This window comes from Danio rerio, chromosome 3, assembly GCF_052040795.2.
Source record: "Danio rerio strain M-AB ecotype USA chromosome 3, GRCz13ab, whole genome shotgun sequence".
NCBI lineage: Eukaryota > Metazoa > Chordata > Actinopteri > Cypriniformes > Danionidae > Danio > Danio rerio.
Window position 1 is genome coordinate 26,204,711 of NC_141023.1, and position 24,155 is coordinate 26,228,865.

The 24,155-nt window shown below is 34.7% G+C and overlaps 1 protein-coding gene and 1 long non-coding RNA gene across 2 annotated transcripts in view; one reads left to right on the forward strand and one right to left on the reverse strand.

Annotated features, from left to right (window-relative positions):
• Positions 1-24,155, reverse strand: part of rab40c (RAB40c, member RAS oncogene family) — a 35,437-nt gene that overhangs the window by 3,889 nt on the left and 7,393 nt on the right. Inside the window, exons 2-5 of the mRNA NM_001040348.1 lie at positions 18,916-18,976; positions 12,132-12,192; positions 11,141-11,218; positions 2,896-3,118 (exon numbers count right to left, since the gene is read on the reverse strand). Of these exons, the coding sequence (NP_001035438.1) occupies positions 2,896-3,118; positions 11,141-11,218; positions 12,132-12,192; positions 18,916-18,976 (423 nt within the window). The remainder of the gene's footprint in view (positions 1-2,895; positions 3,119-11,140; positions 11,219-12,131; positions 12,193-18,915; positions 18,977-24,155) is intronic.
• Positions 8,342-24,155, forward strand: part of LOC141381204 (uncharacterized) — a 28,584-nt gene continuing 12,770 nt past the window's right edge. The window contains exon 1 of the long non-coding RNA XR_015480846.1: positions 8,342-8,607. This is a non-coding gene — a long non-coding RNA (uncharacterized LOC141381204). The remainder of the gene's footprint in view (positions 8,608-24,155) is intronic.

A 24,155-nucleotide genomic window follows, 5' to 3' on the forward strand; every position in this document is an offset into this window, starting at 1 on the left:
GATTGTTATTCATTTCATTAAGCAAAGTAAAAAAAAAAAGCAGTACTTGTTAGCTATTATTACGACAAACATTTAAAATAACTGTTTTCTGTTTATAATTTTTATGGGTTTATTAATGTTCAAAATAATAATTTGAAATAAAACTCCCATGTTAAATTATAAATACTGACAGAACAGATATCTTGACTGCCAAAATTTGATTCATATATAAATATAATGTTGAAAGGTAAAGATAATATGATATAAAGATAATGTTAATATAAAGTAGGATAACATATTCTGCTTCTTCATGAAAACAGCTAAGGAGAGCAAAGTAGAGCAGAAATCGCTGCCATTTTGAAAAGCTTGTTGAAAGTACTTCCCATCCTCAGAACGGCAGGATGCTGCATCTGCTAAACAGCTCATCTGAGGCACTGCGAGGTCTCATGGGAAAATCCCACATAATAGTGGAAACAGACAGAGAAAGAAGTGCCTCGCTGAAAGCCTTCTGCCTCTAATTATGCTGCTCCGGACTACATAACAGTGTGGTTTTCTATGCTAATGGAAAGCTACGCTGATCATGCCAGCATTTCTCCATCACCCAGAAGGTTGAAACCAAACATTTCCACTGTATTTATGGGACTGTGTTTTAAATGGATAGATCACCCAAAAACAAAAATTGCCATCATTTACTCACACTTGACTTGTTCCAAAGCTGTTTTTTAACAGAAGATGTACATAAGAATGTTGGAAACACGTAACCATTGACTTCAATAGAAAAACAATTACAGTGCTCAACATATACGAGTACACCACTCACAAATCTCATTTAAATTCATATTTTCTATATGAAGCTTTACAATATTATATTTCTGCGGATACATTAGTTCAGTCAGTACTGAAGCCACATCTGGAGCTAATCTAACAAAATAACCAACAATAATTGTTTAAAAATTTGTACACCCAATCTTATATGTTAGGGGTAATTATTAAATTACATTTTCAAAAATCTTTCCTTTTCTAAATATGTTTGGTGACTATTTTAATATTATTTTAATAAATATATTGATTTAATAAATCCATTCTGTTTAAATGCAATAATATAAATAACCCCAATTTACTGAGAAATGTATAAAAATATTCATTTTCAAAATGGGGCGAACTCGTATTTGCAGAGCACTGTACTATGGAAGTCAATGGTTACAGGCTTCCATCATTCTTCAATACATCACATTTTAATACTGTTAATCAGAACGGAACTAAAAAAAAAAACTGATCATATTATGCAATACCCTGTAATGATTTATTTTCTTTCCTCTTAGATTTTTGTTTGTATATATTTATTATTATTAATCTTTTTACTATTGGAAAGAGTATGAGCAATTCCAGCATTATGGATGAGATATTTGCAGTAAGAACTCTAAACATAAATTCACATGGAAAGTATACGTTAACTGTATATTGAAACATCTGTATATATATTTTAAAACAACTAACCACCGAGTTGAGGGATCAGAAAAATATTAATCTGTAAACATTTTTAGATATTAAATGAGGAAAATAAACATGCGTTATAGATGCGACCAAAAAGTGCACATTTTACACCATACTTTGTAGTAGGGCTCTACTATTAGGGGGAAAATATCTAACTGCGATTTCTTTCACAGATATTGTGATTTTGTTTTAGTTAAGCTTCAGCTCAATCACACTTCTTATATGGCCACTTGTGGTGCTTTTTTTAGGTGCTGGTTGTTGTATTTCCTCTTGCTGGCAGAAATTCTGCGACAGCTCTTACAAATGACCAGTTTTTGCTTAGTGTCTTTGACTTTGAAACCAAGATATTCCCATATTACCGACATGCTGTTTTTCCTTGATATTGATTTGTCTATTAATGCTTTTGAAACATCAGATGCCATCATCCCACTCGTCTGCGCTTTCCAGTTTGTTTGTTTGTATTGTGGACATTACGCATGTTCTGTTGCACTATTCTGATTGGCCGAACGCAAGTGTGCTCACTCAATTGGCTAGTAAGACAGTCGTGCACAGATAGCAGTCATGCGTTTGCTCTGGGTGGGGGAAAGTAAATAATATATATATTCATATTGCAGCCTCTTGTAATTAGCTAATCGCAATGTTTCAAATCACGATTGTGATGAGATTAAATGCACAGCCCTACTTTGTAGCAATTCTGTAAATTAACCTGCCCAACCCAAACGAAAACAATGCTAACTAAAATTATAAAAGTTGGCTCTCCATATAACAAAAATTATTGATTTAATTTTATTTTACAATTTTATATTTATGAAGAAAAAGCTTCATTATGGATGTGACAAATGCGAAACACTTTATGACTTTCAAATATAATTGTTTGAAAACACATTTTTGAGTATTTTTACAGTACTCCATCAAAACCTAAAAGGTTTTGCTATTTTAGTGAAAACTTTTTTTTTTTATGGCAAGGTTGACATTTGCATTCAATTGCTCGTATACTTTTTGGTTGTTTCTATCCATCAACCCCTTGCTCCCAGAAACACCCCCCTGGTTTCATAATGAGTTTACAGGCCTTCGACAATCCCATATACACATGTATAAATAATTTATCTAATCGGTTTTCCATTTTTTTCCTGTATATTCTAATTTTGGTAAGAATTTTGAGGTTTGTAAAGGTGTAAAAATGTGTCAAATTAATATTAAATTAATATCAACACCATAAAAAAACGCAAACTGGTTTGGAAGAGTAAAGGTTGTGAGTAGACAATGACCAAATTTTTATATCTGGATGAACTATCCCTTTAAAAATGTCAGGTAGAATCTGCATATTTGTTACTTTTTCGTAAACAGACATTGCTGTGTTTTACATCATAAATAATGTTAAATTTTTTTGTCATAATGAGCATGTTCAAGAGGAAACCTCACCTCTGTTGGGCCTCCAGAACTTCTCCATCCCATGCCTCATCAGGACGATGCGCGAGAGCTCTGTAAAGGACTCGATGACGTTGAAGTTGCAGAGAGGACTCACTTCAAAAAATGTCATGCCATTCTTTTCTGCGTATGCCCGTGCCTGTTCTGTGGGAACCTGTCGCTTGAACGCCAGGTGTAGCCGGTTACCCACTAGAATACGGGGCACTCCAGGTGCATGCTGGGGAAAGACAGAGAGACAAGAAAGTGTTTCAAACGGGGGATGGGGAAGACCAGAAAGGTAGAAAACACAGAGAGGAAGATACACGGTGCTGTCAGACTGAGTGAGTCTCAAACAGTGTCACAGCTGGCCTGTCTCATTTATTTATTCAATGAGGCCTGTCATATCTGTGCCTTTCTCTAGTCCACAGAGAAAAAGAGCACTCGCTCATGTTTAGAAGCTGTACTGAGCAGTGCATTTACATCAAACACGGACTGTGCAATATGACAATATATATATATATATATATATATATATATATATATATATATATATATATATATATATATATATATATATATATATATATATATATATATATCAAATGAACTAAAAAAAAGTTTATCATTTCGTATTTTGCTTTATTTTTCATTTTCTGGTGTAATATTTGTATAATTTATATGAGCGCTATAATACACACCATTACATGAATGTAGACACAATCATGAATAACATCACAAGAAAGTTGCAATCTTGAAATGCAGTGTTTACATTTTGCATTTTATTTGACGATACTGGTTTATTTTTGTTTGACCTGTAATTGTTAGTTTATGCATACGTTTGATTAATAATAACTTTATATTTCTATATTGTTTTTATAAAACATTCCTTATAGCTCTTAGTGTTCAATGTGAAAAATATGAGCACATATGAATGAGCAAACTTCTTAGTTTACACTTTTTAAATGTAAAAAAAAAAATCCTTTATATGTGGTAATAATTATTCTACTAATGCTAATCAACTATCAATTGACATAAATGGTACTGTATTGTGATACTGTATTATGTTATCTGATTACGAGAACAGTACATCAATCTAGTGTTTCAAATCTTACTCTTTCAATTTGGAGTAAAGTCTCGATCAATAGACAATTAGACATAACTGGAAAGAGTTTGACTGGAAAACAAAAATGAGTTTTTTTAGAGCGCCATTGATGGTGTCAAAATATGTTAACAGTCCACAGTCAGAGGAATGCTAGAGGGGTTGCAGGAATGTAGGCAATCACACACACATATTTTGAGAATGTCTGACGTTACTGGCATTTTGGCAAGGGATAAAGATTGAGATAATGAAAATAATGCTGTTAGATCTACCTCCTACTGCCCTGGTTTGCTTGCTTAAAGGGATACCCCAGGATGTATATAATAAAAACCAGTGAAATAAACTACATAAACTTTTACTGAGTGCAAGAAAGTCTATAACTATGCATTGGATAAGGCCACACCCTCCAACAATAGCACAGTGGACAAAAAACATAGTATTCCCAGCTGTATAATAGAAATTTAAAAATGATGTATGTATTTTTATAATTAGTTTTTTATTTACGGGTAATGTTACTTGTTATTATTTATATATAACTGCTGCTGTCACTGACTGTTTAGTCCTATACATTTTTAAAAATGTATAAAAATAAAATTACAAAAATTAAAAAACAAACAAATATATAAATACATAAGTAAATAAATAAATAAATCATTGGATTTTTACATTTCATACATTATTCATACAAATGTGTGCTTTTACTTTGCATGAAAGCATTTTGCCTAATTTACATGACATGCGTGTGCATTTCATTTTGTTCTTAATAGGGTTGGGCATCTAAGCTATAATGCCGATCCGATACGCATCTCGATACAAAGAATACGATCCGATATATTAGCGATACATTTGTGACATATTGCGATGCGACACGATACGATTCACACCCATATCACGATACGATGCGATATTTCAGCACTAACTAATTAGATCAAGTTTATGAGATTATGTGAAAGAGGATGCTGTGCCATTGAATGAGTTTGATTGATTATTTATTAACCAAGCAAAACCAAGACTTTTTTTACAAACTGGCTTTTCTCTCAGAGCCAGAGTGTCAGTTTACAGTAGAGGGCCATTTTAGAACATATAGCACATATTATTTAAGTATTTTCAAGATAAACAGAATGTATAAGTGCAATATATATTAAAATATATATATTTGCACTCTTTCAACATAAAGGTTTAGCATTGCACAACAAGAATTGTGATTTAACTTTTCAACTATGAAAACAAGTTTTACAAAGATATATTTTGCCACTGAATATTCAAAACTTAAGGTCGTGAACTAGCAGTGTTATGCTGCTTTGAAACATCACTGTCACTGTAAACAACAGGCTAATAAAAATATAACAAACCAGCAATCTTCTTGCTGTGAGGTGGTCAAACTACCCACTGTGCCACCGTGACGCCCATTATTTTTATCATTATTATTATTAATATTATTATTATTGTAATTAAATAAAAATTAACAGAAGGAGGTGTTCAAAACCTTCGTTCTCCGTGACACTAGGCTGAATATCTTTGCAGATGAACAGGGCCGGCACGTCCATAGAGGCGACCTAGGCGGCCGCCTAGGGCGGAAGTATAGAGAGGGCGGCGTCCGCAACACCCCCCCTTACCACCCGCATCCTCAGTTATGTCCGCGACACCTCCATCAGCGCCCGCTTGTCCTCAGTTATATCCGCGCATAGGGTGGCAGAATAGAGGTCCGCGACACCCACGTCCTCAGTTATATCCGCGCATAGGGCGGAAGAATAGAGGTCCGCGACACACGCGCGTCCTCAGTTATATCCGCGCATAGGGCGGCAGAACAGAGGTCCGCGACTCCGGCGCGTCCTCAGTTATATCCGCGCATAGGGCGGCAGAATAGAGGTCCACTGGAAGATGGAGCTTTCACAACAACACAGTGGCGCCGCTTCAAGTGAGATTTCAGATTAGTCGTACTGCCCGTGTATTTTACAGATGCGCGGCACACTTTTGCAAATTGCATCTGTCCTGTCATGTCGTCCATCCTTAAATCCATAATGTTGCCATACTTTAGATTTAAAACTCAGTGGGGAATAAAATGTTTGTTTTGCTTCTCGCGCTTTCTGAGGGCACTCCACTAGCTTCATCCGCACACCTGATACAGTTGTAGTGTAAGTGTACACATCCGCAAATCCGTTGCTAAGGCTTACTTTAAGTAGGTCGATTAAATTATGCGCCAAAAACAGGTTGACAACACTTGTTAATAAATAAAAAATACATTCTATATTAAAAATATAAGCTGTATCTTGGAAAAACCGATGCATCTCGCAAAAACCGATGCATCTCGATTTGCTTCCAAAATTTCATTCATCCTCTGCTGCTCTACCGATGCACTCGCATCGTGCACGCGCATGACCGCGTATCGATACATATCGGTTAATCTTCCCATCCCTAGTTCTTAAGCATTCTAATCCTTTCCTTTGTATTTCATTTAAAGTATTCTAAATTTGTGAACATGTGATGTGGTTAAACATTTGCATAAAACACATTCAATTCCTCTCCTTGTAAGGGCTTTTAACACGACTCTACTATTAAGCCTTTTTTACTCTTGTCAACCAAAAGCCACTCTCTACTATCTCACTAGATTCTCCAGCAACGTTCAGCGTTACTCTCAAATCCAGTTCAAACACAATAAACACCTTGTGTTAAGACAAGGGTAACAACTCTCATTCGCCCAATTCAGCAGCATATACACTTACTTAAAAAAGTGTATCTTATTCAAAAACAAAAAATTATGTGTTCTTATTCAAAAACAATTTGCCGGCCAAGCCATAACCATTCTTTTCCTACTTTCATGATATACAGTATGATTTTTTATATATATATATATATATATATATATATATATATATATATATATATATATATATATATATATATATATATATATATATATATATATATATATATATATATATATATACATACACACACACACATATATATACATACATACATACATACATACATACATACATGCATACATACATATTAATAATATTGTAATATTGTGATATTGTGATAATATTGTAAATAATTTAAATATCTAATGTATAAATGGATATAATGCAATAATTTACATGTATTAATGTGTGTGCGTATATACACATATATTTATATATTATATAGTGTATATAGTATATAATATATAAATAAAATTTCATTCATTGGTTTTTATTTATAATTTATCAATTAAACATGAAAACATGTATGTATGAAGAGACCCATTTTTAGAATCTGCATTCATGTCATACCTCCACCAAAAAATAAATAAATAAATAAACAAAAAAACAATAAGACCATGTAGAGATTTACAAAATATCAGCACTGCTTGTTTACCATATCAGCCAATATTAATAATATATTATCTCATGTATTGATAATAGTAAGGAAACTGGTCCTGGGCAAGTCCACTGCAGTCTGGGACACAAACTTTCTGACATAATGACTTCTATCAAATGCAGGGCAACTGAAAATTAAATCAACCTCACTGCAATCTTACTTTTTCATACAGGCCGCATCGTCTATGTTGAGCACAAGTATCATTTAGCGCTGGGTAATTAATAGAAATGTAATCAAAATCGACATTCAAAACCTATAATTGATTACATTTTCTAGGACGATTTTTAAAATTACTTTCCCAACGTGCCACATGACCCCGCTCTGTAAAGGCTGTGGCTGATTTCTACTTCTACAGCCACTTTGCAGCCACATCTGGTCTTTGGTCAAGTAGGACGATGGACCTATTCTTGAGCCGTGCCTGCACTACATTGACGATGATTGGAAGCTATGCCAGAGAGGCCTTTAGATGGCATAAAAACTGGACAGTGAACAAAAAAATTGAATAAATAAATGAAATAACCTATCATTTATCATAAAAAAGTTAAAATGTTTAATTAATTGAAATTTTGCTTTTAGGCCAAATTACTATTATGATAAACACATAAACAAACAACATCAACTCATTATGATGCAGTAAGCTCACAATCCAGAGCCAGTCTATCATGAACAAGCTCAGGACAGTTAAAAAAAAAAAAATCTACATCTTTGAATTAAATCAATGAAAAATGTTTATCTTTGGGTGAACTATCCCTTTAAATGGCTAAATGTTTATTAGCTTTCTGGCAAAGACTTTAAACATTTCCTCCAAATACTAATGTGATGCTTACTGTGCAAATCCCTGCACCATGCACCCTTCCAAAGCTCAGCAAGGTCAAAGCTCGTTCTGCAATGAAATGACTCACTGTGAATCATCAGCTCAAGTCTGACTCGAGTAACTGCAGCAAAGTCAAAGCAGAGGCTCAAGTATTTCAATATTTACAAAAGCAGGTCAAGAGTCCTCAGGTTTACACCTCTGCTTGCAAACTAATGCAACATGCTTACCCCATTGTCTGTGAGCAGTCTGTATTTTTTTGTGGAAGAAAAAAAGTCTACAAATAACAGATCCGCACGTTTACACGAATATACACTACTCAAACAAGGAAGGAAGGAAGAGACTGTAACTGTAGCCTATGTGTGGAAGGAGACTGTAGTAAGGAAGGACATCCTCTCTAGATATCAAGCACAGGAACAAGAGGAAGGAAGAGGAGAGTCAGCGCGACACTGTATGTAAAGAGTTCACCTCGCTGGAAAGTAACTCTTCAGATAATTAACAGTTTCAGTATTTTGTGATTTACAAGTATTTTCTGTTTGTTTGCAGTTGTGAATTGCATTTCGAGACCTCAATCTCTGCTCTGTTGACTTTTGATGTTGAAAGTTCAACTCTATAGTTTAGCAAAGTGACTTTTTTGTAATTTTAATAGTTTGAAAAAAGATATAGTATACGCAATAATATATAGAGAAAAAAGTTTGTAAAATAACAGCTAATGTACTGATGTTTACTACAATGTTTTCGTCCTGTATTATACAACACCAACCCAGACAATATATTAGGGCTGCTCGATAATGGAAAATCTGATATTGCAATATTTTATTCTTCTGCAATAAATATTTTGATACAAATACAGATTCAGACGATGGTTTGAATAGCAGTATTTGATGCTTTTTAGGGGAGTCTAACAGTATTCAGGTACAAAAACTGAATGATTACAATACAAAAAAAATGCTTTTCTTACTTTGTTTTGCTTTGTCTCATTTCTAGTCCAAATATCAACTAAATTCTGAGTTCAAGTAAAAACATTTTGTTTTAAAATTCAGATGGAATAAAGAAAAATTAAGAGTTCTTACTTAAAACAAGCAAAATTATCTGCCAGTGGGGTAAGTTCAAAAAGCTTGTTTTCGCTTTGAAATGTAGATATTTGGACAAGAAACAAGACAAAAACTCTAAGCACAACATATTTATTTCTTTATCTTTTTTGTCGTTGCATAAAATCACATAAATACAGCGATTAAATCCAATTCTGTAGCACCTGGTCAACTATAATTAGGCCCACAGAGAATTTTTAGTCTATCATTGAGTCTGTATTTACTTGCGAAATTTTATATTTATTCAGTTTTTAAATGAATTTCACTAATATTATTGTGATATAGTAGTAATAATAATAATATTAGTAATAACAACATTAAAATGTTCATTTGATTTTTTTTTACAATACAGTTTGTAAAGTAATATGTTCTGTCTTTTAGTAGAAATATTTTTTGACAGAATTACTTTGTTTACCAAATAAGTGGATTTAATTGGATTTGCATTGTAAATATTAAATAAAAAGTACTTTAAATAAAAAGTAAAAAAGCTATTGTTTCTGATTAATAATATTATTATAACCCTGACACCAGTCAACGGGCCTGACACAGACACACATACACAGACAGACACACACACACACAACGCGCTGCAGACGTTTTGGCCCCAGCGGCTTTCCATACTGGAGCGACTCCCCTCAGATTCAACACGCATGACCACGTTCATCAAATTTGCTTAAACTAAGCGCCCTAAAGTATTACTGTATTTCACAAGGATTCTGACACAACAACGCGAAGCATACGCTTTCATTGCGTTTAATGAGGAAACACGCTAAACTTGGAGGGCTTATGCTGAAAGGCAGAGTAATGCCCTGTCTTTGACAGCTCGCGACTTCACCAGATGAATACATTTACAGAAGACACCAATACTCTGATTTTAATATGATTAAGATAATACTCTTATTAAAATTCTACCGTGTAGCCTTAAAAGGAACCTTACCTTAAAGGAACACCAAGTCACGAAATGGGGAGGAAACTGGATAACCTGTGATGCAACTAATTGTTTTATACTGGAACTTGCCTTCAAAAACTGCTTCCTTGGTCTTATCCACATTTATTGCATGTTAAACACACGTCCACCACAATAGGAAGTAAAAAAAAACAAAAAAACCTGCGACTGCGTTAATTGCGTTAATTTTTTTTAACGCGTTAATTATTTAAAATTAATTGCATGCGTTAACGTGTTAATTTTGACAGCGCTAGTTTTTAGCTATGATACCAACTAAAATCTTTCCGCATAAATTCGCAGATTTTTTACAAAATTCTTCACAGAAATAGCGAAAAATGTCTGCAAATTATGTCTGCAAATTCAGGCTAAACATGGCATTTCTTTGCGATGTGACTACTGTGGATGTGCAAATTGCGATTTCACAATACATTGAAGCAATATATTGTGCAGCCCAAAAATGTATCACTTTAAACCAGGCAAGCATGGGCTGGTATAAGATATGATGATATCATTGGTATGATAACCAAAATAAAAATCACGGTTTTGTGATTACTGCTGTAAAATATGTTCTTTTTAAGGGTAAAACAACTTTTTCCTCCTTTGAACACAATTTATTTTGGTTTAAAAAACATTTTAAATATTTTGGAAGAGTAGCTATTGATGTCGAGGGTCCCTTTTTTGCTGGAGATACTGTTGCCCTAAAAATAACTAAACAAAATAGTCTTTGAAAAAAAAAAGGTTTTAAAACCTTCGCGAAAACTTTGAAGCCAGTTACCGTCCCATGTCTACTTTAAACTAATAAAAATTTGAATAAAAGTCACTTTTTGTGTAAACAGACAAAAAGCGTACAGAACATATAAAAAGGCAACTCTGAGGCTGATAGTCCTTGATTATTACTGCACAAGTATATTTGTGATATCACTTTTTAGATTCAGTTTAAAATTTACCTCATCAATCTCCCTGATCCAGCGGTCTATCCCATCAAATGACCAGCGGTTGGTGATGTCATACACCAACAAGATCCCCTGCAGAGGACAAACAAACATGCATTGTTAGCCGGTATCCTGTTCATGCAGCGAGGAGGGACTTTAACAGACTTACAGGACAAGAACTGCACGCTGGAAAAACATTTCAACACACACCAAGCAAATGAAAACGAAAGACTAAAATTTTTGGTCAAAAACATTTGTTAAATCAAATAAAATAAACAAAATCACAATAAAAGAAAAATTAATAAGCAAAAATAATAATCATTAATAGAATTAATAAGCACTCATTCGGTGGGAGAAAATCTGACCTGAAGAACCTGTAGATGGCCATTTTACAGCCAACGTACGAGTCAAGCTCATGATTATATACACAAACATATTTTCTATATAGACACAAAACATGTTCAAACTTTTCTTCATTTGCCCAAGATAGTAAATCATTAATATTAAAGTCCTAATTCTTTCTAATTGGTTTAGTTTTATTCGTCTAAGTTGCATTTGCATGCCTTTGGATTAAGTGTCTGTTTAAACATTTATTTTATTACTGAGAGGTTTGCACATTTAATGCAAGTTATTGTAAGCTGTGCAAACATTAGACTTTGCTCTGGTTGACACTGGATGTGTTCTGTTAACTCTGTTAAACTACAAACACAAGTTATTTAAATATAAACTAAATATTAATATGTTCACAAAATTTTGTGAGAACACAAATTATTTTTTTTTAGCAAAATAAAAATATCCTTAAATAAAATTCCACTAGTTTTTCTTTAAATAAGAGTTTGATTTTAAACACCTCTGTATGTAACTACATTTTTACATTCTTGTGGACCATGTAAACTTGTTTATAGCTCGCGGATGTCTATTTTTTGCCTTTGGCAGAGCACTTAGCACAACACAAGTCTGCTGAGCAAGAGCAAACAGTGACACATAAACATTAATGTGCTTTTACCTGCGCTCCCCTGGAGTACGACCTGAAAATGGTGCAAAACCTGCCTTGTCCCGAAGTGTCCCTGAAAACAAACAGAGGCAAGTCAGGACAAAAATCGCAAAATAAACAGTCTGTAAACACTGTGTCAATAAAGCTTGATGCATGAGCTCAGCTTCAAAACACTGCAAGCTCCACTTACAGGCACCTTTCTAATAACCAAATTAAATTTCAGTTTTTAGAGTTACAAAAGCACATTTTAGAGAAAAAACACAAAGCTAAACTCATCCCATATTAATTAATGGGGAGCAAATTCAGTTAGTAACAATTTATAAATATTTGGGTGTGATGTTGGACAATAAACTCAAGTGGGATGTACGGACTGACTCTATAAGAAAAAAGCTTCAAACGAAAACGTACTTCTAAAAGAAACTCTTGTCATTTAATGTTGACAACACAATGTTGATTATGTTTTATAGTGCATTGAAACATTTTGTGTAATCTGTTGGTATGAAAATGCTTCCGAGGCCCAGAAGAGGTCATTGGGAAAGGGGGTAACAACAGCCAGTAAGTTGTTGGAAATAAAAATGTAGAGCATTGATAGTATATACAAAGAAAGAGTACTAAATTAGGCTATCATGATTGTCAATGAAGAGAGACATCTTTTACTAAACACCTTCCAATTGTTACCATCAGATCGATATGGTGTTCCTAGATGTGTAAGAAATAGGGAAAAAAAAATGTATACCTTAAGTTTTTTAATTCCTCCTCCCTCAGTGACAGTTAATGGCCAATAAACTGCATATTTATTTAGAATAGGGGTCCCATATTTCTAAATAATTTATTTATATATATTCTAAATGTCAAATGTCAGAAATCTCTGTGATTGTATGCTGCAAATGAGATTTCCCTACAAGGAAAAATAAAATTAACTAACTAACATGACATACATTATCTTCAGCAAAAACACGTGCATACTTAATTTTTCTAACCAGGCTTACAAGGCAACACATTTCACATTGTTTTTGCACTAAACAACAAGGTGTCAAAACTGAACAAAGCTTTTCACAAAAGTGTGGTTGCAAAAAAAGAGCAGAGGAGACGAGAAAGCACTGAAAACGGCAGAAGAATATGAGAATCTCAATTAAAAGATAGAAGTAAAAGCTTTCCTATTGTGATGTACTGTATAAATGAAACAATAATGTTTTGTAGTGGCTATAAAACAGTGTTTCTCAACCACGTTGCTGGAAGACCACCAACATTGCATATTTTGGATGTCACCCATGTCTGTCACACCTATTACCGCTCTTTCAGTCTATAATAAGCTGATGATCTTAATCAGGTGTGTTTGGTTAAAGACACATGGAAAAAGTGCAAAGCTGGTGGTCCTCCGGGAATGTGGTTGAGAAACACTGCTGTAAAACATTAAAAACACTTTACATAATTTAAACATAAACAAGAAACCAAGAGTATGCATACAGCATACAACAACAACAAATTAGTGGACAGAGATTTAGTAATATCCACTATTTGGATGAGCTCATGCTTACAGAACATTTTTTTTTAATTCCAATGTGCTACTTTTCAATTGTTTTTTAATGTAAACACATGGTTAACAGATAGGTGTTGCCATTATGCTTGTGCCTCACATCTTTTGAAGTGCCGAACACATAAATGTACATTTTTTTTAAATGCTACTGAAGCTTTTACACATAGCGTTAGTCATCAATGTATGATTCAAAGCACTGGACTGAGTAGAAGAACTTGTAGGAGGGGCCAGCATTGCAATCTTCTGTTTACAGGAATGCAAACAGTAAACTTCTGTTTACCTATGAGGGCTCTGTATCCCACTCTTACTCGTGAAGCAAATACGGAAGTAACTGAAACTTCAATTCAGCAACATTCAGCTAGTCCTGCTAGTTTTTCTTCAGAACTTGGATGCACTCCAGAATCTGACAGTTTGATTAGCTATAGGCTCTAGAACAGTCATCTGAAGTGTTGTCATACAGTGTTATGCCTGGATTTCATAAATAGCCCTGTATTTACTAACACAGACTATATTTAAAGTGTTGAAAGTAATTTGCGTTTTCCTCCTGTAGAAAAGGTCATAAGAACAATGCTTAGTGGCTCAATGTATTACAACATTGTTTTTAAAAGACTAAACACTTTGTTGATATAGTGTACAACCAAGCACAAGTGGTCAGAACACAAACGAGTCGCAGGTGATAAAGTATTACTTCCAAAGAAAAGCCAGTCTAAGCAAAACGCAAGCAGGCGTCTGTAGCTCCGCTCACACTCCACTTTTTTGCCCTTGTTTGCATCCCCTGGTCGGTGCAATGATGCACGAACAAAATGGTGATGGTTGGCCATGCCTACTAGTAGCTTCTTTTGCATTCTTCAGAAAGCTATGGATGATGTCACGGATACTACATCCATATCCTTTACAGTCTATGGTGGATACTCTCACACAAGTCTGTGATTTTTATTTTAAACTGATTCAGTTTTCATGTTTTTAAATGCAAATACACATTCTGTGTGAAATACCCCTTAAAAAACAAGCAATCAAATAGGGTTGTCAAAATTAATTGTTTCTTCGGTGCACTGCGATGCAGACGCGGACAATTCGGTATCGGTTCAGTAATAATCATAACCGGTTATTACTGACGTCATTTACCTCATATGCGCTCTGTCGCGAGGGAGGCGATCGCGAGTATTTACAGCGCTTTAACTACTTAAAACTCATAAACTGTGCACAATTTCACTGTGCGTGTTTGCTGGATCAGTCTTTCACTGACATATACAACAATAGCCCCTATTTCACTGAGATCGAGAGAATGAAAGTAGCCTACTCCATTTCTCTCTCTCTCTCTCGCTCTCTCTCTTTCTCACACACACACAGTGGCCCATTTGACCTGCTGACGTGGCGTTTCTTCTTTTCTCGGCTGTTTTACAGCGTTACTTTTGCATACAGAAACGAGCGCGTGTCTGCAGAGTTTTCTCCACCATGTCTATCATACATCAGCTGTGAGATCGCCGCTGCCGCTTATCAGTATCACTCATCTGTGAAGAACGCAGCGCGCAAAAGCCAATCGCAACCGTTTTTTTTGAGGGTGTGACCAATCAAAGGGGTGTAAGAGAAATAGACAATGATCAGAAATTGAGCTGGATGTTTATATTTGTTTATATTATTTGCTAAATGCTCGTTTTGTTTAAAGTTACAGTTTATATATCTGACTGTTTGTATTAAATGAAAAAATTGTATTACAAATAGTATATAAATATAAATATATTCATACATTTTAATACAAGAAATGCTGCTGTGAAGAAAATATAAAACTGTGTATGGAAAGCACCGTCAATGCACCGTGATTCACCGAAATATCGAATTGAACCGAATCGATGGCATGATAATCGTGACCGAACCGAACCGTGAGACTAGTGTAGGTTCACAGCTCTAACATGCTATAAATAAAAGTGTTTTGGGAGGTCTGAAGTGAGTAAATGAACCTGAGACCTTGTGGCGGTTCATTCCAGAGGTTGGCAGCAGAAATGCAGAAAGTCCTACCACCTACAGTAGTTAACCACAATTTGTGTACTGCAAGCTAATTGTCAGAGCTAGGTATGAGACGGAGCAGGGAAAATTCATTACGAATGGTAAGAAGATACTAAACCATGACTGGTTCTGAAAACTAAAACCACAATCCTAAATCGAATATGATAGGGCCTTAAAAATGAAGTAATGTGGGCTGATTTTATGGTAAATGTAGCTTCTTTAACATCAAAAAATACATGTGGCAGGAACTGATTTTGTATTTTTTATTAACTGGATTGTTAGTTCATGCTTTTGCATGTGTGACAGGTTGATGCCGCCCTCATGCTGCTGCACACATAAGAGAAAAGAATAGATGCTTTCGCAAGAGAGGAAAGGGAAGCTATTTTAAGATAATGAAAGACCATGAATTAAAAAAAGATGAACATGGATAAATCATGCATATAACAAGCATTGCAACCTTCCATCAAAAAAAGATCCGTCTGTTTGGATTTCATGGAGACTTTTATCATCAAGCTCGAGGAGGACATGAAAGGCATTTTAAACGGCCTATGAAAAGCGTTCCAAATCTGTCACATAAGAGGTTCCATTTCAGTTGGGATGCTCCCTTGAAAGGCAGCTGCCTACATAGACAGTAAGACAGAGTTATGAGTTCACCCAAATACATGATGAGTCAGACTATTGTGTTGGCGTCACAGCCTAGAAAAACGAGTTTTCCACTGTGGCACATCCGCACCCGAATAACCTTTCCAGCAGCCTACACTTTCAGTGAGAAATTTCTCGTACAGGTAAATCAGCCATAATGGACTGGAAAGTGTTAAATGTGTCTGCAAAAGTCTGAGGAAGTTTCCATTTTTGAAGATTGCAGTTTAGTGCTGTACTTTGGTAGTCACATCATCAGATATACCTAGCTATGCAATGTGCGTTAGTAAAGATAAATGTAGGTCATGATCAAAGCTCTGAGGAGAGACTCTATAAGAAGGAATATGCAGTAAGATGCCCAATTACGATAAAGCATTACATTAAATTGCCCAGCGCATTACTGCAGCCCACGGAAACTTCCTCAAGGGTTTTGAGAATTGCTCCTCGGGCTCTTACCACAGTGTGTGTTAACGCTAATGAGCTTGTTGTTTGTCTTCATAATGTGTAATTCTGCTGTCTAACAATCCAATGCCTTCCTGATTAGCAAACTTTTCTTTCTCTCTGGGGGAAGCGGGGCTAAATGCTTTTATGGATGTATAACAGTGAGAGGACTCCTTTCTCAGCCTCTTTCACTTAATGGAACTTTTGCTTATTTAAGATTTATGAGCTCTTGCACTTTTGCATTTTATATAAATAAATATTACATAAAATGTTATATTTTTATAGAAATACTTTTGTTAATACTTTCATTTAAGGACTGATTCTCATTATTATATAGTGGCTTATTATATACCTGTAATTAAGATATTGGTTGTTTAATAGTACGTAAAGTCTGCATGATCTTATTCTACATCAATAATTGTACTAAAACTAACTATGACTATTAATCATTAAAAATATAAATTAGGAATGAGACAAAATCATAGTTAAATAATTTATAAATAGCAAGAATGGTGTGACCATATTTGTATTGTAATAATTATTGCGAGGCTTATTTATCAGTTCTTATTATTTATGACTCATAAGATAATAAATATACATTATATGGATTTAAAATCAGCAGCAGAATCAAGTACATTATACTAGTATTATTATATTTTATATTGATATATTTTAAATGATCTATTAAAGCTGCACAATGTTGAAAAATTGAAACTGCTCTACTGTAAAACCCAATAAGTTAACTCAAATCATTTGAGGAAACTGATTGCAACAAACCAATCCTAATAAATTCGGTGAACTTAATCCATTTCAGTAAATGAAGCAATTTGAGCACATTAAAACTAGTAAATGAAGAGAACTCAAACCAACTGAGTACTGTAAAACCCAATAAGATAAGGCAACTCAAACCGTTTAGGTAAAAAAAAAAAAAAAAAAAAACTAGTCTATATGAGTACTGTGACCTTTTTAAAGTAATGAGGTAAGTTGAAGTAATGAGGTATTTAATTAACTCATTACCTTCAACACGGAGTTCAAAACTTTTTTCAAATAAGTAGAATAACTTTGTCAATTTTGAGTTAACTACACTCATTTCATTTGATAAAGTTGACTGTTGGGTTTTACAGTGTTCATTTTATTTTTCTGCAATATAAATTGCGATTTGAACAGCTGTACTCGCTAATTTACGAGCAAGTCATTACATTTACATAAAATGTATTATATTAAAGATAAGTGAAATATGCAGTGTTTTATGGTTTTCCATAGAACTATATTTAGGTAATGAAATAAAAACTCAAGTGAAAAATAACACTATAGTCTTCATATAGTCTTCATTGTATGAATAATCCAATGATTCAATCTTTATTGAAGATACAAAAAAGGCTTACTTGTTTGTGCCTGAACACTTTAAACTGTCTTGTGTCTGAATGCTTTCACAGTCAGAGGCCTTAACCTGCAAACGATAAACTTTTACTCCTTTATGGTTGAAAACTTGCACTTCATTATAGTTAAACTCTACAGTCACTCCACATATATCTCATGTGTTCCAAACTGTGGCTTTTGGTCAACTATAATCCCAACATTGAATATGTGAATAGTGCACATTGCGCTATTGATGCTGAAACTATCTATTATGCAGCCCTATGACCTAATATTAATTTTATCTATTATTCTTAAACTACTAAAATAATAATGATGCGAAATAGTCTACTCATTTTCACTGCATTATAAAACAAATACCCGTTTTTTTTAAATACATATTTCATATATGGCATATTAATAAGAAGAAATTAGTATAGATATTTTAAATATGGCACATAAGCCATTGCATCCTTTTTATTGCATATTGCACCATGAAAATGACCCATCTCATCTCTCCTGTTGACTGGGAAATTACCCAACACTCTTATCCAAAAGGCAGTGGAGTGTGGAGTGAAGCCCTACCATAAAACACTAGGGGCTTTCACATGGGAGAAACCTTAGCATAGCTCCTAGAACCATTTGCTAAAGAAGCCAAAAGTACCCAAAGAATGGCTTGAGGGTAAATCAGTTGTTGTGGGACGAGTCTGTTGTCTAGTTGCAATAACTACCAAGTGCAAAAGCCCCTAAACAGAAGATATCATTTGCTTTTGCTTAAAGAAGGCAATAAGGGGGAAAACAATAGAAGTGACCACTCACCAAAGCTCTAGTTTAACTCTCCGTCCATCCAACAGGATCGTGGTTGTCTTGTAGTCGATTCCTGCAGAATGATAAACAGAAAACACTTAGATGAGGTTCTCACTGGTGTCTGTCTTTCATCAAATATCATGCATTGTTGTAAGCCAAATAGATTAATACTCAACAAAAAGTATCTGGAACTTGAAAAGCTTCAGACAACAGCATGATTGCATTAGGTGCACTCCCTAATTTAATTCCCAGCCAATCGGTCCTTTCATTAGAAGGCACTAAAGCTGAGATGGCCATTGTGATAGTGACTGTGCACATTCAGTGGAGAGCTTGACAGCTGCGAGCAATCTGCTGCGACTTAATGCTATCATCGCTGAAATGTGACCAGGACGCTTCCCATAAGGCGATTATCTCCACTGCTTATCTACTTTTATCATTCAAAAGGAAAAAAAAAAACTAAGTGAACATCGGACAGCTCCATTAACTGAATGGAAAGATCTGCATTTTGGGTGCTTCACAGCAGGTCTGCATTTAAACCTGTTTTTTTGCATTTTAATAGACAGCTCTGTTTCTAACAAAGGCTCACTGTGTCTATTTCTATATAGGCCAGTGTCTGTAATATTAACCATGCCAAGAGCACTTGTCTCAGCGGATCATCTTTTTGCACACTTGAAAAATCTGATTATCTGTGATGTTGACAACATGGACACGGACTTGCCCCCTCCTGTTTTCAGCAGGCAAAGGAGAGTGACATAATAAGGGTGGTTTTGGCCATTGCTTCCTCTGGTACATCAGTTTTAAAAAGGAAATCAACACGTTCCTCTCTGATTGCAGACAAAAACAAAGTCACACCCTTTTGTAGTCAATTCCAATTTGATATTAACTATTTACTTCCGGGAGAAGCAGAAAACGAGGGGACACAGCAAAGAAGGGGTGTATGAACTAAATAAAGACTACAAAAGGTTTTTGATAAACATTCTGAATACTATTTAAAATGTGTTCAGGTTTGGGGAACTATACAACTCTTTTCAAAAACAATTGTTGTTATCGTCTTCTGAATATCATTAATTTAAAAGAAGTGCTATAGAGTGTGGGGAACTAACACACACACATTATAAACATTCAGTTTTATTTATGACCTATTTTACATTATTTCTATGTGAAGTGAAATACACCAAAACCTTACTGTCTGAGTTCTTTTAACTCTTATTTTTTGGAATCACATATAATAAACACATACATATACTACGTAATATACATTAAGTTATATATGCAAAATAAATGCCATGCTAGAAAATACTAATATCACTACAACTGTTATTAATATTACTACGACTATTACTACTACTGACAATGATGTGTGTCGCGTTCATAACAACTCAAAAAACCCCAAGACTATTTGTTCCTATTAGTTTAAATAATGTGTGAAGAAATGGAATTAGTTTTGCATTAAACAGGCTCATTTTGACCTGCAACAATTTCATTGCAGTTTCTAAATCATGTTGCGCTGTGTCTGTTAGATCAGCAGATCGCATCCGCAACAGTGGAGTAGAGAGGTTTATTATCTGCTCTTGACACAGAAAGCAGGCCTACCTGAAATATTAAATTAGAAAAGGCTCAATAATGCACTGGACAGATCGTCAATGCACTGATTTCTTCCCTTTGTGCTGCTGTTTTGGAAGTGACCGCACATAGTGGAGCACTGTGCGCTGTGTCTCAGTGATGCATTTATCGATTCATTCCCGCACTAGTTGCGCACATGTGGCGTGCGCCACTCCAGAAAATTATTCTGTAATATTAAAAGTTTTCGTTCTCTCATCCTTCCGACTGAGTGTATTCTTCTGCGGGAAATACTTTCTGTGCTGTGAATAGTTTGAAAAGCCTGGCTCATTGTGGTCAAATTAATTGATTAAATTAATGAAAGTGAAACTGACGGGAGCAATATGGATTGTCATTAACAGAAAATGATTTAACCTATTACAGGCTACTCTGAAACTCTCAATATTTCAACTGTAAATTCATTTATATTGATATTTTATTTTATAAGCGGTCCTTGTTTTGAACTTTCTCTGTCTCACTCACGGTGAGGTTTGGCAAGAGATTATTAGGTAAAACTGGCCTCAGACGGTTTAGTTTAGTCTGTGTCAAACCTGCAGGAAAATATCAGGCTTTGCTAAAAGACTGATTATTTTACCAACGATTAGGGTCAATAGTGGTAGCCTAATACAGGTTTAAAAAAAATCTAAATATTAAAAAAGGAAACATAAGCTGGACCGCACAGCAGATCAACGTCATGACGAATGCTCAAATAATGTAGCCTAGTTGACAGCAAGCATCATGTTTTTAGTTAGATTGTGTGTCTGTCATATACAGTTGACCTATATCTCTGCTATTTTTAATAAAGAAGATATATTAATTAAGATAATCACTAGAACTACAGAAACAGTATTATGCATTAAAAAAACAGCATAGAATCGGGATCGGATCTCTATGGATCAATACTCAGAATTTTGGTATTGAGATCGAATCGGTTCCAAAAAAATAGTATTGGTGCATCCCTAAAAATCAACAAATTACAAAATACTACATTGCTCTAATTTTTCCATTAATTAATAGATTTTCACTAAGTAATAAAACGCATAGTTAATTACTTAATAAATAATATATCTAATAGTTCTAACATATAATAATAATAATAATACAAAAAAGAAAACATTTGTTTAATGATGTATTTTGTTCTCAAACATTAATTGAAAAGTACGCAGGCAAAAATTTACTTCCTTAAATCGAAGTTCCAGTTTCTGTTTTATTGTGCACCATAAAAATTTGAGCATCAAAATGGAGAAAGTGAAGAACGTGGCCATCACACTTTTTCAAGATCCTTTGATCATTCTGAGCCAGAGCATGTCTGAAGGAGGGTCTTCTTTTTTACGCTCAGCTAGACAGGCACCATAAGAGCTTCTGACAGGCCAACGTCGGCTGGTTCAGAGCCCATAGGCTTCATCCGTCCTCCATTATTCAACATCTACAAGGGAACGTAACAAGAGGGAAATGGCTCGCACTTAAAAAGAACCACTGGGGCCGATTTCCTGCTGCTCTCTTTCCTGCAAAAGCTTTGCTCTTAAGCAGGGCAGCACATCAAGCCAAAGGCACATCACACTTCCTTCCTCCAGCATCCCTCCTCCTTCGCTCTGGGTAATTGTATGGGCAGATGGCTCAGCAACACGGCCTGACAAGGGCAGTACGGTGTAATTATCATCTCAGGTTCCAGCTCTGGGCTGCAGGCCAAGACTTCCCTGCCCTGTTGAGTGAAGACAGCCTGAAGCGGCTAGTTTTGAAGAAGAGCCTGGAAGTGAAAGATCCAGCAGGATTTGTGGACACCTGAGAGGGATCAAGTGGACAGCGACACGTGCGGGCAGCTTTAATTCAATTTAAATAGCCTACCATCAAAAGGGTGGAGGAAATTGTACTGCGTCAACTGGCAAAAGAAGTCATAATCGGAGTAGCTTTTTGTTTTGTTTATTTATAATAACACATTCAGACGGCCGGAACTGCAATGTGCACAGCTAGAACAGGGTGCGACTGAATTTGTGAGCAATTTCAAAGGCTACATGGGCATGAGAGAAATTAAACAAACATGCCCGAGGCTCAGAAAGGTAGACAAGCTGGTTTCACACTGCATTTCACAGCATGTGTTTGTGTGCATTAGGGTTGGGAATCTATAGGGACTATCCGATATAATTCTGGGGGAGGTCAACATTCAATCTGATTCTAATTCTTAATTTATATTTTTACTATTTCTTTCGCTGTACAATTACATCTTTAGAAGAACTATACATTTTAAGATAGTACTGCAAATTTAAAAATCATTTATTTGAATAAAATAATTATTCAGAATGAACAAGTAAAAAGGAATATGAAAAGCCATTTACAAATAATAATTAAACAAACAAACATACTCCATAAAAAATGCATTCATTTTCCAGTAAGATAAAGAGCATCTCAATTTTCAGTTTATAACATAAAGAACATGTTATGGAAATAATGTGCAGTTGAAGTCAATGCTTAGCTCTCTTATGAAATTATTTTTGCAGATATTTTCCAAGTACTGATTTTTCTGTTAAGTAACCACAACTTAAAAAGTTTTAATAACTAAACTATTTTGTCCTTGCCTTGATGACAGTAAATAACATTTTACTAGCTATTTTGCAAGACACTAGTATTAGACTCATGAAAGAATCAAGTAAGCTTTAAAACATAGTAATGCTTCAATAGTTTGCAACAAAGTGAAGTAGGTCTATTTTACTTTAATTCACAACAGTTTTTTTTTTTAACCTGACAATTAAAAATAACATATAAAGCAGTAATCACAACACAGTGATACTGGGAAACCTTGATAATTTTATCTAAGGTTATCATACTGCCAGAATATTATACCAGCCCATGCCTGCAGATGAGCATCAAGGCATCGCATCTGACAACCATTGGTTTCTCTTTCAGCAGAAATGTGGGTGCACAATGCATCAGAAACACCGCGCCTAATTGTCCATCTGTCTAAATGAAGAGAATTCTGCAGCATGCACATGTGTGCCTATCGGTTTCTGTGCAGGCCAAATAGTCATAACCCAATTAGAATACAGAATAAATTTGTAACCTTTGAGAACCGATCCAGAATCGTTAAAAGAAAGAAATCACAATGAATTAATTTTTTCTCCCACATCTCCTACTTTAGACTTCAGTATCTGACCATTACCTTTTATCGTTTATCAGAAGATGCAGATACTCTCTCTCCTGGAAATATAATATAATATAAAATAACATAATATAATATAAGAGTAAGTGAGGTTTAGCTACAAGTCTGAGACTGTGACTATATATTAGGAAAAATCTATAGAACTGGTCATGATACAGGGCTAGGGATAAGCTACATGTTTTCAAAATGGTACAAATTATGTGATCATTTACTCTTATATTAAAATTTTTCAAAACCTGTTTAATATTCTGTCTTGTGGAAAACAGTAACTAAATCATTCTGGTCAGAGACATTTTTCAAAATATTCATCATCCATTTACGTTGCAAAAAAGAACTTAAACTACAAGGACTGCAATGACATGAGAGTGTGCATATCAATCTATGTAAATCAACTAACGGCCATTTCTTGGTGAAATACTTTTTTACTATGACTAGACCAAACTATAAAAATATTAAGCAGCACCTGTGCATGAAACCAGTTTAGTCAATTTACGCTCAA